Genomic DNA, 15,526 nt, shown 5'->3' on the forward strand with positions numbered 1-15,526 from the left:
CCTGGTTTCTTTCTTTCTCCCTCCTCTCCCCTATGCCACTGCATTTGGAAAAATGCTGCCACCGCCGCTGGGGAATAGGCTGCCACTGCCACCATTGGGAACAGGCCGGCTCCGAGTTCGCCCTGCTTCTCTTCCCCGCGGGGCCGACCAACTCTTTGCTGCCCGACGTCAATTCTAAAGTTGGAGAGGACGTTCCGGGCCAGCCAGGCAGCGATTGGCTGGCCCAGAACGTCCTCTCCGACATCAGAATTGACGTCGGGCGGCCCTCAAAGTGGAGTCAAGCAACGCTGCACTCCCTATCAACCAGATAGGACGTGTCTAGGTAGGAATAAGGCCTCTTGAACGTTGAGCATTAAACTGTCGAATTCCAAACTTTAATAACAGTTTAACAGGCAGTTTTTAAAACCAAAAAAGAATTAAAAAAAAAAAAAGAAAACTATCAAAATGAAGCTGATAAAGAATAAAAACAATAAACAGGATATAGTAACCCAACATAAAAAGTATAAACTAAAAAATAATTAAGGGGTCACTTTAGCCCTGCATCCTATATGGATGCCATCTTTAAAATAAAAAAAATATCACCTAGACCAGATGGTATACATCCCAGGGTACTGAAAGAATTCAAACATGAAATTGCTGATCAGTTAGTGATCTGTAACCTGTTTCTAAAATTGTCTGTAGTACCTGAAGATTGGAGGATGGCCAATGTTAACACTAGTTTTTAAAAAGGAAAATATCTTGCTTCCGCTACAAAAATTTGGATGATTTTTAACACAACTTTGTTTTCCACATTTACTCTCTACATGTGATACATTGGACATCATGGACCCCTGAGGAAGGAGTATTTCTCAGAAACACGGACCATGTTGGGTCCGTATTCCATGTGTATGAGAGCCATTTTTTAAATAAAGATTCCTGTACCTTGTACATTCCATTCTGCAGTTTTTTCTTCTTTTATTGCAGATTCGTTGGATTTCTTTGTTTCTGCTTGAAGTCTACAAAATCCTGAGTATTGTAAGAATGGGTACAAGTAGTTTGATTTTTTTTATTATTTTTTTTTTTTTATTGCATCAAAATTTATAAAGACTAGGGGACACTCAATGTAGTTACAGAGTAATACTTTTGAAACCAATAGGAAAAAATATTTTTTTCACTTGGAGAATAGTTGGGCTCTGGAATGCGTTGCCAGAGGATGTGGTAAGAATAGTTAATGTAGTTGGTTTTAAAAAAAGGTTTGGACAAGTTCCTGGAACAAAGTCAATAAATTGTTGTTGACAGACATGGGAGAAACTACTGCTTGCCTTGGATCAATAGCATGGAATGCTGCTAATATTTGGGTTTTTGTCAGGTACATGTGACTTGGATTGGCCTCTGTGAAGATGAGATATTGGACTAAATGGACCATTGGTCTGATCCAGTAAGGCTATTCTTATGTTCTTTGAACTAGGAAGCCTTCAACGTTTGCAGCCTATGTTAAGGCCTGGAAGACTTTCCTGCGATGGTGCACCAAAGATCACGTTGAGCTTTTCACGGTGCCAATTCTGTGATCATGGCATTCCTTCATGCCAAATTAAAAAAGGGCCTAGTGATGGCATCTCTCAAGGTTCAGGTGGAGAGCCTCTTGTGCTTCCGAGCTCGAGGGAGGGGGAAACAATCCCCCGCATATTTGACCTGGTTATTGAAGGGAGCGCTCAGGTTGTGATCTTAATATCATTCTGAAGGACCTGTCCAATACTCCATATGAGCCTTTCCAAGAAGCATCTCTTCTGGACCTCATAATGAAAACGGTATTCTTGGTAGCAGTAGACGGATCTTGGAACTGCAGGCTATTTACTGCAGAGAGCCCCTTCCTAAGGATTTCAGCGGCTGTGATTTCTCTGTGCACGATACTTTCTTTCATACTGAAGGTTGTGTCTGCCTTTCATGTAAACCATGAGGTTCTTTTACCTGCTTTTTATCCTATGGGTTTGACCAAGTAAGATGTGATATTGCAGAGGCTGGATGTGCGATGAATTTTACTCCACTACTTAGAAAGGACAAATGAGTTTCACCTTTCCGACCATCTTTTTGTTTTAACCAGTCAGTTCAGACAAGGCAGACCAGCTTCCAAACTTCTGTTGCTAGATGGTTTGCATGGCAATTTCAGCGGTGTACATTGGCTGTGGCAAACAGCCACCTATTTTTCTCAAAGCTTATTCGATCAGAAGTGTGGCATCTTCATGGGTGGAGTGGAGTCCTGGGCAGTTCTGCCTGAAGAAATCTGTAGAGCAGCTACTTGGTCCACTCTCCATTCCTTTACAAGGTTCTACAGAATGGATGTGGCTCAAGAGGATGCCATTTTTGGGTCCACAGTCTTAAGGGCAGGCTAATCTGTCCCTCTCTAGACTTCTGGCACTGCTTTGGTACATCACTCAATGTACAGACTCCTGTGCATATATAAGAGAATGAAAGATTAGGTTCTTACCTGGATAGTCTTGTTTCTGTTGATATACACAGGATTCCTTACAGCCCGCATTCTGCAATTTGTCTGCTTTCTGCCTCATACAACTTAATGGTCTGGAACTGGAGTTTTTCTCCTGTTGGTTGTATGAACATGTATGATTAACTTACTAATAAAGTACTGAGTTATTGAGCTTTGGCGTTCCTTATGCGTTAGTGCTATTTGCACACATCAGGTTGGTTCACTGATACACCTATGTTGCAAGTCAGTGCTAATAATTGTTCTTTTTCATTAGTTACAGAGCGGAACAGAAATGTATTCCATTTCCAGGGAAGTCCCTTGTGCCCTTCCTTCTCTCTTCTCCTCTTACTGTGGAGCTAGATTGATTTGGTACAAACTGAACAGGGAGCTAAACTCCACTGGTGAAAGAGGAGGAGCTAAAAGATGTGATTGATACCCTTCTGCAAGTGGTTTGCGAGCATGGATTGATCACCTAATGTGTGGACTCCTTTGTTTATTAACAGGTAAGATCTTAATCTTTCATTATGTACAGGGTCTTTTTAATGAAGCAAGGTGTGGGCCCATCTCCTGCTTCAGTCTTCCTGTTGGGACGACTCCTCTTTATCTCCCATTGATACATCTAATTGACTGCATTGGATGCCAGGAAGATCGAGAGAGGTTAGTAGTTTCTCTGTCGGAATTGATGTGTGGCAGCCTTGTTAGCCTGGAGGGCCCAGAGTAATGATTTTTGTGATAAGGAGCTGGAATATGGAGAACTTCAGTTGGTGAAGGATATTCTTTGGTAGTCTGCTGGATTTGGAGAGTAGTCATCACCTATGCAAGTTCTGGAGGCACTATCTCCTACTAAGGTCTTTGTTTTGCCAGGTAATTAGGGATTTAATCTTAGTTGAGTTGGACACTGGCTTGAGTGTAGGCAAGGTCATGGAGAGGCTGTATCTCCTGACTGCAGAGGAGAAACAAAAGCTAAAAGTCCCTAAGATTGATGCTTCTTTGATTATGGCCACAAAGAAGACATGCTATTTTAGTGGAATGGCCTCTGCTGCTTTAAAGGATATGCAGGCCCTTGGGATGGGGACCTAACCTTGCACGTGGTAATCTTTAGTGGCTATATATCTGTTTACTTACTTTGGGTTCAGCCAACTCCTCTCAAGCCCTTTGAAGAAAGGTGGTATTGATTACAAAGCTTGATTACATTTTGTGGTTGTTGCCCTCTGTGACCTCAATTGAGCCTTAACAAGGAGTATGGCAGTGGTAGTGTCCTCCAAAAGGCTTCTGTGGTTGAGGAATTGGGTGACAAAGGTAGCTCTGAAGATCTTTATGAGCAGGCTTTTCTTTTGAGGGACGATGCTTTGGTGAAGATTTGGAGAAGTTAGTGAAGGATTTTGGGGACCCTAAGCCCTAAAGGTTTCCTCTAGGTTCAGTAAAACTCAACTTCAAGAGGCTAAGTGGTATCACTTGGGCAAAGATGTTAGCTCATTGTCTCTGGTTCCTCACTACGGGGCGCAACTTTATTTATAAACAAGTCTTGCAATACCGGGACAGACCAAAGGTCCATTAAGCCATGTATCCTGTTTCCAACACTAGTCAATCAGATCACAAAAACCTGGCAATATGCCAAAAAAGTAAAACAGATTTTATGCTGCTTATCCTTGAAAAAAGTAATAGATTTTCCTGTCTATCTTAATGGCTTGTGCACTTCATTTTAGAAAATTATCCAAACATTTTTTAAAAACCTGCTAAGCTAACTGCTTTTATCATATTCTCTAGCAACAAATTCCAGAGTTTAATTACACATTAAGTTAATTTTTTCTACAATTTGTTCTAAATTTACTACTTAATAGCTTAATACTACTTAATAGTTCTTATATTTTTGGAAAGAGGAAACAAGTGATTCAAGCCTATCATTTCCACTCCACTCAGTGTTTTATAGACTTTTGTCATATTTCTACTTGTCTGTTTCTTTTCCAAGATGAAGAACCCTAACCTCTTTAACCTTTCCTCATAGGGAAAGTTGTCCCATCACCTTTATCTCTTTTGTTGTCCTTTTCTGTTCTCTAATTCTGCTGTATGTTTTTTTGAGATAAAAGAGCAAAACCAAAGTAGAATTGTCCAATCAGAATGGTGCACAATAAAAGTGTCTTTCAACTCATCTGATAAATCCAAATGCCTTTATTCATCCAAAATTGTGCGAATTCATACAGTGACTCAATGACTCGACATGTACACGTTTCGGCCTACCTGGCCTGCATCAGGAGTCCGAAGAGTCTTTGGGTGTGCAATGGAATACAGATCTAATGCCAGCCAACCAAAACGTTACTTCGAATCTTCGTAGCACTTGCAGCAAGGCCGCGGCGTTTTGCAGTGCTACGAAGATTCGAAGTAATGTTTTGGTTGGCTGGCATTAGGTCTGTATTCCATTGCACACCCAAAGACTCTTCAGACTCCAGTCCCGCTCTTCTGTCGTGCACATAAGCTCTTCACTCCCTAATCTGTACCGTTCCCTTGGGTTTTTGCAGCCCAGATTCATGAACTTGCATTTCTTAGCATTAAATTTTAGCTGCCAAATTTCAGCCCATTCTTCAAGCTTCGCCAGGTCTTTCTTCATGTTGTTCACATCATCCGGCGTGTCTACTCTATTTCAGATTTTGGTATCATCCACAAAGAGGCAAATCTTACCCAAAAACCCTTCAGCAATATTGTTTATAAAAATGTTTAAAGAAACAGGCCCAAGAACAGAACCTTGAGGCACACCACTGGTAAATTCCCTATCCTCAGAGCGATCTCCATTGATCACTACTCTCTGTCGCCTTCCACTCAATAAGTTCTTGACCAAGCCTGTCACTTTGGGACCCATCCCAAGGGCACTCAGTTTATTTATTAGACATCTGTGTGGAACACTGTCAAATGCTTTGCTAAAATCTAAATACACCACATCTAGCGCACATCCTCTATCCAATTCTCTGGTCACCCAGTCAAAGAAATTGAATCAGATTTGTCTGACAAGACCTACCTGTAGTAAATCCATGTTGTCTCCGGTCCTGTAATCCACAGGATTCCGAAAACTTCACTATGTTCTGTTTTTAAAAGTGTTTCCATTAATTTGCTTACCACAGAAGTCAGACTTGCTGGCCTGTAATTCCCTACTTCTTCTTTACTTCCACTTTTGTGGAAAGGGATCACATCAGCCCTTTGCCAGTCCTCTGGTACCACTCGTGACTAGAGACTCGTTGAAAAGGTCAGTCAGCTGAGCTACCAGAACTTCCCTAAGTTCCTTCAGCACCCAAGGATGTACGCCATCCGGCCCCATTGCTTTGTCTACCTTTATTGTAGCTAGCTCCTCATGAACACAGCCCTCTGAAAATCGATCAGGGTCTATTACTCCTACATCCCTATTCACCTTTGTTTTCTGCGGTCCCGCTCCCGGCACTTCAACCATGAACACAGAACAGAAATATCTGTTAAGCAGTTCGGCCTTTTCTTTATCATCCATTTGGATGTTCAGACTCCCAGTATCATAAGGTACTCTTGCAAGTTTTCTCAATCCTCTTGTTGTTTAGTACTTTTGAATAACTTTGTGTCATCAGCAAATTTACCTGTCCTTTTACGAAGCCGTGTTAGACTTTTTTATTGCCGGTCACGGCGATATTAGCTCAGACGCTCACAGAATTCTGTGAGCTATAGAGCTAATACCGCTGTGGCCGGTGATTTAAAAAAAAAAAAAAAAAAGCCTAACATGGCTTCGTAAAAGGGAGTTTTAATTACCTATTTTTTATGTTTGTTAAAAAGCAGTGGTCCCAGCACAGACCCATGGGGAACTCCACTATCTATCTTTCTCTATTGAGAATACTGACAATTTACCCCTACTCTGTTTTCTTTTAACCAGTTTTTTACACAAGAACATAAGAATTGCCGCTGCTGCTGGGTCAGACCAGTGGTCCATCGTGCCCAGCGGTCCGCTCATGCGGCGGCCCCCAGGTCAAAGACCAGTGCTCTAAATGAGCCCAATCTCACCTGCATACTTTCCAGTTGAGCAGGAACTTGTCCAACTTTGTCTTGAATCCCTGGAGGATGTTTTCCCCTACGACATACTCCGGAGGAGCATTACAGTTTTCTACCACTCTCTGGGTGAAGAAGAACTTTCTTAAGTTCGTACAGAATCTATCCCCTTTCAACTTTAGAGAGTGCCCGCTCATTCTCCCTTCCTTGGACAGGGTGAGCAACCTGCCTTTATCTACTAAGTCTATTCCCTTTATTATCTTGAATGTTTCGATCATGTCCCCTCTCAATCTCCTCTTTTCGAGGGAGAAGAGGCCCAGTTTCTCTAATATTTTGCTGTACGGCAACTCCTCCAGTCCTTTAACCATTTTAGTCGCTCTTCTCTGGACCTTTTAGAGTTCTTCTTCATGTACGGCGACCAGTGCTGGACGCAGTACTCCAGGTGAGGGCGCACCATGGCCCGGTAAAGCTGCATGATAACCTTCTCCGATATGTTCATGATCCCCCTTCTTTATCATTCCTAGCATTCTGTTTGCCCTTTTCGCTGCCGCTGCGCATTGCGTGGACGGCTTCATCGACTTGTCGATCAGAACTCCCAAGTCTCTTTCCTAGGAGGTGTCTCCAAGTACCGCCCCGGACATCCTGTATTCGTGCATGAGATTTTTGTTACTGACATGCATCACTTTACACTTATTCTAGTTGAACCTCATCTGCCATGTCGATGCTCATTTCTCGAGCTTGATTATGTGACGTTGCAGATCTTCGCAATCCCTCTGTGTCTTCATTACTCTGAATAACTTCGTATCGTCCGCAAATTTGGAATCGATGGGGTTAGGAGAGACACTAACTGCATGGGTCAATGATTGGCTGAGTGGCAGACTTCAGAGGGTGGTGGTTAATGGTACCCTCTCTAAAACATCGGAGGTGACCAGTGGAGTGCCGCAGGGCTCGGTCCTGGGTCCACTCCTTTTCAACATATTCATAGGGGATCTGACTCAAGGGCTTCAAGGTAAAATAACACTATTCGCCGATGACTCCAAACTATGTAATATAGTAAGTGAATGCAGTTTACAGAATTATATGGCGCAGGACCTGCTTACATTGGAAAGTTGGTCCTCAACCTGGCAGCTAGGCTTCAATGCTAAGAAATGTAAGGTCATGCACCTCGAAAGCGGAAATCCATGCAGGACGTACTTCTTGAACGGAGAAACTTTAACTAGGACTTCAGCAGAACGAGATTTAGGAGTAATCATCAGTGCAGGCATGAAAACTGCCAATCAAGTGGAGAAGGCTTCATCTAAAGCAAGGCAGATATTGGGTTGTATCAATAGAAGTTTCGTCAGCTGAAAGCCTGAAGTCATAATGCCGTTGTACAGGGCCATGGTGAGACCTCATCTGGAGTACTGTGTGCAATTCTGGAGGCCACATTACAGTAAAGATGTGCGCAGAATTGAATCAGTTCAGCGGAAGGCCACCAGGATGATCTCAGGGCTCAAGGGTCTCTCGTATGAAGAGAGACTGAACAAATTGCAGCTCTACACTCTCGAGGAACGTAGGGAGACATGATCGAAACATTTAAGTACCTCACGGGACGTGTCGAAGTGGAAGATGATATTTTCTTTCTCAAGGGACCCTCGGCCACAAGAGGTCACCCGCTCAAACTCAGGGGCGGAAAATTTCATGGCGACACCAGAAAGTATTTCATCACAGAGAGAGTGGTTGATCATTGGAACAAGCTTCCAGTGCAGGTGATCGAGGCAGACAGCGTGCCAGACTTTGAGAATAAATGGGATACCCATGTGGGATCCCTACGAGGGTCAAGATAAGAAAATTGGGTCATTAGGGCATAGACAGGGGGTGGGTAAGCAGAGTGGGCAGACTTGATGGGCTGTAGCCCTTTTCTGCCGTCATCTTCTATGTTTCTAAATTTAATCACCTCACTTATCGTACCAATGTCCAGATCGTTTATAAAGATGTTGAAGAGCACGGGTCCAAGTACAGAGCCCTGCGACACCCCACTTTTGACGCTTTTCCAGTCCGAGTATTGTCCATTTACCCCCACTCTTTGTTTCCTATGCTCCAGCCAGTTTTCAGTCCACATGAGTATTTCACCCTTGATTCCATGGCTTGCAATTTTCCTAATTATTCGTTTATATGGAACCTTGTCTAACGCCTTCTGAAAATCTAGATATACAATGTCGACCGGGTCGCCCTTGTCTATCTGCCTGTTTACTCCTTCAAAGAAGTGCAGCAAGTTCGTCAAACAAGATCTACCTTTGCTGAAACCGTGCTGGCTGGTCCTCATCAGTCCGGGTCCATCAAGGTGATCAATGATGCATTTAATTATCAGCACCTGGTACCGAGGTCAGACCCACAATAGAGCACTGCCTCCTGTTCCATGACTTTCCTAATTTCCTCAGGCATCTTTCTTGAGGTACTTTGTCAAATGCTTTTTGAAAATCCAGATACGCAATCAGCCGACTCGCCTTTATCCACATTTGTTCACCTGTTCAAAGAAATTTAGCAGATTGTCAAGGCAGGATTTCCCGTGATTGAATCCATGCTAGCTTTGCTTCATTAATCAATGCCTATGTATATGTTAAGTAATTTTGTTCTTTATAATAATAGTCTCTACCATATTTGGCACTGGCATTGGGCTCACAGGTCTATGAGTTTCCTTGGACACCACCTGGAATGCTTTTTAAAAATTGACATTACAGTTGGATACCCTGAATCTTCCAGTATCATGCTCAGTTTTAAAGATAAATTACATATTACTAACAATAGCTCTGCAAGTTCAATTTTTAGTTCTGTCAGTATTCTGGGATGTATACCATCCGGTTCAGGTGATTTGCTACTCTTAATTTTTCAGATTGCACTATTATGTTTTCCAGATTTCCAGATATGTTTCTGTACCTCTGACTCATCATCATTGAATACCATTTCTGGTACTGGTATCTTCCTCAGTGAAGAGTGAAGCAAAAAATTCATTTAGTCTCTTCTCTGGCCTTGTCTTCTCTGAGTTGCCCTTAAATACCCTTTAGTCATTTAGCATTCCAACTGATACTTTTACTAGCTACTAACTTCTTGCTTCTAATATACCTAAAAAAGATTTTGTGTCCTCCAGTACAATCTTCTTTTCATAGTCTCTTTGCCTTCCTTATTGCCGCTTTGCATTTGACTTGCCTTATGCTGTTTCCTAGTATCTTCAGTTGGATATTCCTTTCATTTTCTGAAGGATGTTCTTTTAGGTCTTACTACCTTCCTTCACCTCACTTTTTAACCACATTGGCCATCATCTGACCTACCTTTAATAGGTGGAATATCGGTTCTGGGCTTCTGGGATAGTGTTTTGAATAATATTCATGCCTTTTGACCTTTTGCAGCTACTCAATGCTCATTTTATCTTAGTCTCCTTATAGGAAGGGAGAAGAGCCACAGGTGCTGGGAGTGCTAAGGCCTAGAGAATAACAAAGGGCAGGGACTGAGGCAGAGCTTATGGAAACAGGGACAGAGCCCGTGGGGACAAGGACAAACTTTGTCCCCATGTCATTCTTTTAAACTTGAGACTAGTTTCAATTTGTAAAAAAACTTAACACATATTAGACAATTGACAACTGAATTCAATGATTAAAAAAAAACTGTAGAAGCTGCAGTGAATTTAAATGAACTACTGTTAAATGGCATCATTTGTTTCTTGTCTGCCTTTGATGTGACAGCAAAAGTCTTGTCTGCTGATCAAATTCCTACCATCTGCAACATCCTTCTGTCATGTGCCTAGCTGCTCAAGCATCAAGGAGCATTTCCAGCATTTAGACATTTATTTTCCTGTTCATCCACTACACAGTTTTAAGTTCTCTTCACCTATGTCTGAAAGGCAATCCAATTACCTTCCTAGATGATGTAAAAACATAGACAACTGAATCTTTGGGAAGGTTATACGAAACCCATATTGAAATGGAAAGCTCTATTTGTGATTTATAACAGTTGTACCAAATATTGTCCCTTATACTTTAAAAAGACTTAAATATAAAATCATAGTGCTGGATGCTTGTACAATGAAGAAAGAGTCTATAGGGATAGGATAGGGACAAACGTCCCCATGTCATTTTCTAACTTGGAACCTTTACAGGATGTGGCAGTGGAGGTTTTGGAACTGCCTTCCCATATGAGCAGATAGCTAACTTGTTACCAAGAGAATTGGGCACAGATTACATTGGACAAGTTGTTCCTTGAGGTGGTAGGGAAAGGTTACAGCCTATCATCAATGCCTTTATGGTTTCCTCCTGTCGTGCTGGCCAGAAAATGGCTAGCTGTAGCACATTGGAGTAATGACTCCTGCAAAGATCTGTGGTCCTAGTGCTGAGGTATAAGAGGGACTTCCATTTAGTATAGACTTGAAAGTCAGCCAAGCCTTGACAGTCCCTCATGAATAGGAATTCTGCATTTTGGTTATAAGGCAGGTAAAAGTTCTCACAGCCTTGTATCTGTCCTAGTCAAGAAGGAGAATCAAAAGTGCCTCTGCTTTATGCTGTTGAGTTAGCACTACCATTTCCAGACTTTAGCTTATTTTATTTTATTAGAAATACTACCACCATATGAGAAATCCATCATAGTGGTTTACAGCATAGGTATTACAAATCAAAATAACTCATAGATAGATAAAATATGCAATAGGGCAAAATAAGAGGTAGGGAAAAATATAAAATATTAAAATATTCTCAGAATTCCGTTGCCTGCTCAACTGAAATCGGCTGCCCCAATCATTAACAAATGTCAAAGGTGTTCTCAAAAGGAAGGCCTTCAATTTTTTTCTAAAATGATATAACATTTCTGTCTGTGAGTATGTTATGAGGTGGTTCCAGATAGTGGATAAGTAACGCTAAAAATTGAACTTCTAATATTTTCAAAATAAACGTAACTATATGAAGGTATCGCCAATAGATTTTATTGGATTGAGTGTAGAGTTCTACATATGGAGTTTGGTGTTATCTAGCTAATTAGACAAGCATTCCCGAAAAGTAAATTTTATGTATTAATGTTAAAATCTTTAAAAGTAATCCTGAGAGACATTCAGCCAGTGTTCTTCCTTTAGTAACAGCATAACGTGATTCATAATGTAGTCTAATAACCTTAAGTAGTCTAATAGCCATGTTTTGTAACAACTGATTATGACAAAGCTCTGATCTCTTCAAAATGCATTACAGTAATCTAAGTTACTTATAACAGTGGTAAGAGTCACAGTCCTTCTTAATGCTTCCATATTTAAGACTGACCGACTCATGTACAATTTAAAGAAGCACTTTCTGTAAATATAGGAGATGGAAGATTTAAACAAAAATTCTTCAAGACTAATGCCCAAAATTTTCATCTTAGATACCTAAGTGAAAGGAGAGCTTACCATTTGAATTACTGAAGGTGAACCCACAATATCCTGTCTATTAAAACCATACTTTTAGTCTTTTTAGGTGTAGCTAACCAAAGTAACAACCTTATCAAGTTTTGAGTTCAGAAATTCAACTTCATAATTGTTTTGGAGCTTGATAGGTACTTGTTGTTGGAGCTGTTGCTAGGTCTTCTTTGAAGGTCATGTTATGATAGTGGTGGCCTTATACAGGGAAGGTATTCTGGTGCATCCTTACCTGGATGACTGACTCATCAGAGTTAAGTTGGCTTCAGAGAGCTGAGTGGTCATGACATAAGTAATTCAATTGCTCCTGAGGTTTGAGTGTCAATTTTGCCAAGAGTTTTAGAATATCTCAGGGCTTGGTTCAGTACCCTATCAGGAAGAGAATTTCTAATGGTGATCAGAATCTATAGGCCTTAGATGTAGGCGTGAGGTTTGTTAGTCCCATGTGTGGGGCATTGCCCCCTCACTATCTGCACTCTTGAGCATGGTGGCCATGGTTCCGTGGATTTGGGTTCATGTAAGACCTCTGCAGGGTTGCTCCTAGGGTACTGGTCGGAGGAGTACAGAGCCAGACTTCGGTTGCTACTTGATGCCAGAGATAGCCTGGCACGGTGCCTAGACTAATGGATCTTGTCAAAGGGTGTGGAACTTCAAAGACCCAGAGTGGATTATTGCCATGACCAATACAAGTCTTTCAGGAGGGGATGCATTGTTAGGTCGAACTGTGGTCAGCAGTTGAATCCAAGCGGTCGATAAATTGCCTTGATCATGCATGTGTGATCTGGTTTATGGTAGAACTGTCTAGGTGTTTTTGACAGTGCCATGATGGTGGCATATGAGAGCTGCCAAGGGGACACTGAGTCCTAAGGTGGGATTGGAGATTGCTCAGTGTAGTTGCTGGAGGCTTATCTACTGGACATCTTCAACAGCACATACTGCCTGATTACCCAAGTTGCCACTCTGGATCCATGAGAGTGGAAATTGGTGAAGGAGGTCTTTGCTCTCACTGTGACCTGGTAAAGCAAGCCAGTTAATGGATGTGATTACCACGAGACAGAATGTGAAAGTCCTGCATTTCTTCAGTCGGAGAAGAGTGGGATTTCTTAATTATATCTTGTAGCTCAACTTTAATTGTATTTCTGTTATAACTGTCTTCATTGTTTCAGATGTAAGCTACATTGAACTAAATCTATTTTGGATAATGTGGAATAAGTGTCAAGAAATGAAATGAGCTATGGCCTTTGACAGGGGTCCAATCTGTTCTTGCTGTGGCCACTAACATCACTTATACTGCAGAATATTGAGTTCACTTGGGTCTGACAGTTCATAGCTCCTGATTTGGTCAGTGACCTTGGTAAGTAGACCTAGTCAGGTTCAAGGTAGGGAGAGGACCTAAGGTTTCCATTTTTAAGGCCTTCTGTCACAGGATCTGATAAGCCTGGACGACCCATATCACTTTTGTGTTATAGCTTTTCCCTTGGTTAAAGTTCAAGGGCTACTCACATGAGGCGATTGCGACCCTTCTGCAGGTGCACCTCCTTAGCTTATCTCAAACTTTGGAAGATATTTGAAGCCTGGTGTGGAGCACAGTGGCCTTCATTTTGTCCTTTGTGTAGGATGGCCTGAAAAACAGCTTTGTCATTGAGTCACCGTGAGTACAAATAGTGATTTGCTATTAGGGATGTCTGTAGAGTATGTGTATTGGTGCACCCAGTTGTGATACAGTTCTTTAAGGGGGTGATGTTTCTCCGATTCCCTGTGCAGATGTTAGTTCTTGGCCCTGACCTTGGTTCTGTGCTCTGGGCCTCGTCAGCCACTCTCTTTGAACCTCATTTAAGGACTTAATCCTTAAGGTGGTGTTTCTGGTTGCATTCTGTTTGGCAAGACATACTTTAGAGCTACACAGCTTATCTTATAGAAAAACCTTTATTTGGTTTATGGAAGTAAATCTCTTTGTACAGTTCTGTACTTTTTACCCAAGTTAGTGACAGTCTTTCATGTGAGGTGATGTCTCTTCCTTCCTCCTGGAAGGATGATTGTCAAAGGGACTTTCAATCTCTCTATTGGATAGACGTGCACAGCATTCAGCTTCAATACCTGGAGGTGATGAACATCATTCAAAGGTCCTACCATTGTTTATCTTGTTTGGTGGTACAAAGAAATGAGATTCGGCATCAAAGTCCACTATTGTGCATCCGCTCAAGAAGACAATTTCCTTGGCTTAAGTAGCATAGTCCCCTGTGGGCTTATGGCCCTTTCAGTCTGGGCTGAGATGCATGACATGTCTCTTGTAATTTGCAGGGCAGCCATTTTGGCATTCCTACACTCCTTCATGAAGCATTACAGTTGGATGTTTTGAACGTTTTTGGATCTGGCTGCTTCCGTCCCAATTTAAAGGGATGCTTCTGTATATCCCATGCGTCTGGACTGGTGTGGTGGGGTGAAAAGGTAGAGGAAATTTGGTCACCTGCTAACTTTCTGTTCTTGAGTTTGACCAGTCCAGGGTCCTGTTCTGTAAGTTGAAGCTAGTAATTCTGGCTAGATAGAGTTTTTAGTTAATTTCTATGTATGTTTATTGTTTTGCTGGTTATAGGTATATCTTGGATATGGGAATGTCTCCAGTAAGGTCTGGAACAGCCCCTCCTCTGCCTTGAAGGAGCTTAATTTATGGCTCAGGTACATGAATTCTGAGCTGCTTCAGGATGCACAGTGCTCTATAAGGGTCAGGCTCCTTAAGCTCTCAGGCTCTTTATCTGCTGGTAGCGGAAGGCAAAATCTATGTGTCTGGACTGGTCTGGTTGTACTCAAGGAAAGAAAATGAGCAGGTAAGATCAAAATTTCCCCAGAAATCCATGTTTGTGGCCTTAAGTAAAATATGTTGGTTCTGCTGCTTTTAAAGAAAGTTTCAAGGAGAGAAATAAAAAAAAAATCTTCCTTTCCACCAGGTTCAGAGCAAGGACAGATCCAGCAGTTAACGTCTGTCAGAAGAGGCTCCACTTACAAATTTGCCCAGACCGGAGCCAATTTAAGAAACCTGCTGACTTTTCCTGAGTCACAACCAAAACCAAGTGTCTGCAAGGCCAATGAAGGTAGACCAAGATTGCTGGGTATTGCATACTGGGCTCGTTTCTTGTATCTTTCTCATTTTATGTAAGGATGAAAGAAAAGCATTCTTAGCAGGAATGTTTCCCTTTGATTGTTGAGTGATAGCTTCTCAAAACCAAAAGTTGTGTGTATTGGGGTTACGGCTACTAGAAAAATGTATAAATGGGGAAAGCCACCGCTTCTCCCTGGGGTAAATAGCTTGGAATCTTGTTATGTTTGGGATTCCTGCCAGGTACTTGTGACCTGGATTGACTACTGTTGGAAACAGGAGGCTGGGTTAGATGGCCCTTTGGTCTGATCCAGTATGGCAATTCTTATGTACAATTGAGTGTGCATTTATACCTTATAATTTTGCCTTTTCTATCTCAATGTTTTTCAGCTTTGACTTTTGATGGCCACAAATGGTTTGGTTTTCAGTGTAACCATACTCTTCAAATTAGTTCTGTTTTAGTTCTTTATTATAGAAAAACTGGTATTTGTAAGAAGATTGTTGTGTATCTTTGTACCCTCCCCTATTAATGTTTGAATTGTTCATCCAGTTTTAAGCAGATTTG

General features: G+C 41.7%; 1 protein-coding gene across 4 annotated transcripts in view; it reads left to right on the forward strand.

Annotated features, from left to right (window-relative positions):
- Nucleotides 1-15,526, forward strand: part of LOC117364739 — a 296,082-nt gene that overhangs the window by 137,735 nt on the left and 142,821 nt on the right. For 3 of the 4 annotated variants that reach the window (XM_033954287.1, XM_033954286.1, XM_033954285.1), the window contains exon 4: nucleotides 14,813-14,956. The exons of the other annotated variant lie outside the window; for it this stretch is intronic. In XM_033954287.1, the coding sequence (XP_033810178.1) occupies nucleotides 14,813-14,956 (144 nt within the window). The remainder of the gene's footprint in view (nucleotides 1-14,812; nucleotides 14,957-15,526) is intronic. 4 annotated transcript variants of the gene reach the window in all.

This window comes from Geotrypetes seraphini, chromosome 8 (assembly GCF_902459505.1).
Source record: "Geotrypetes seraphini chromosome 8, aGeoSer1.1, whole genome shotgun sequence".
NCBI classification, from domain to species: Eukaryota; Metazoa; Chordata; class Amphibia; order Gymnophiona; family Dermophiidae; genus Geotrypetes; species Geotrypetes seraphini.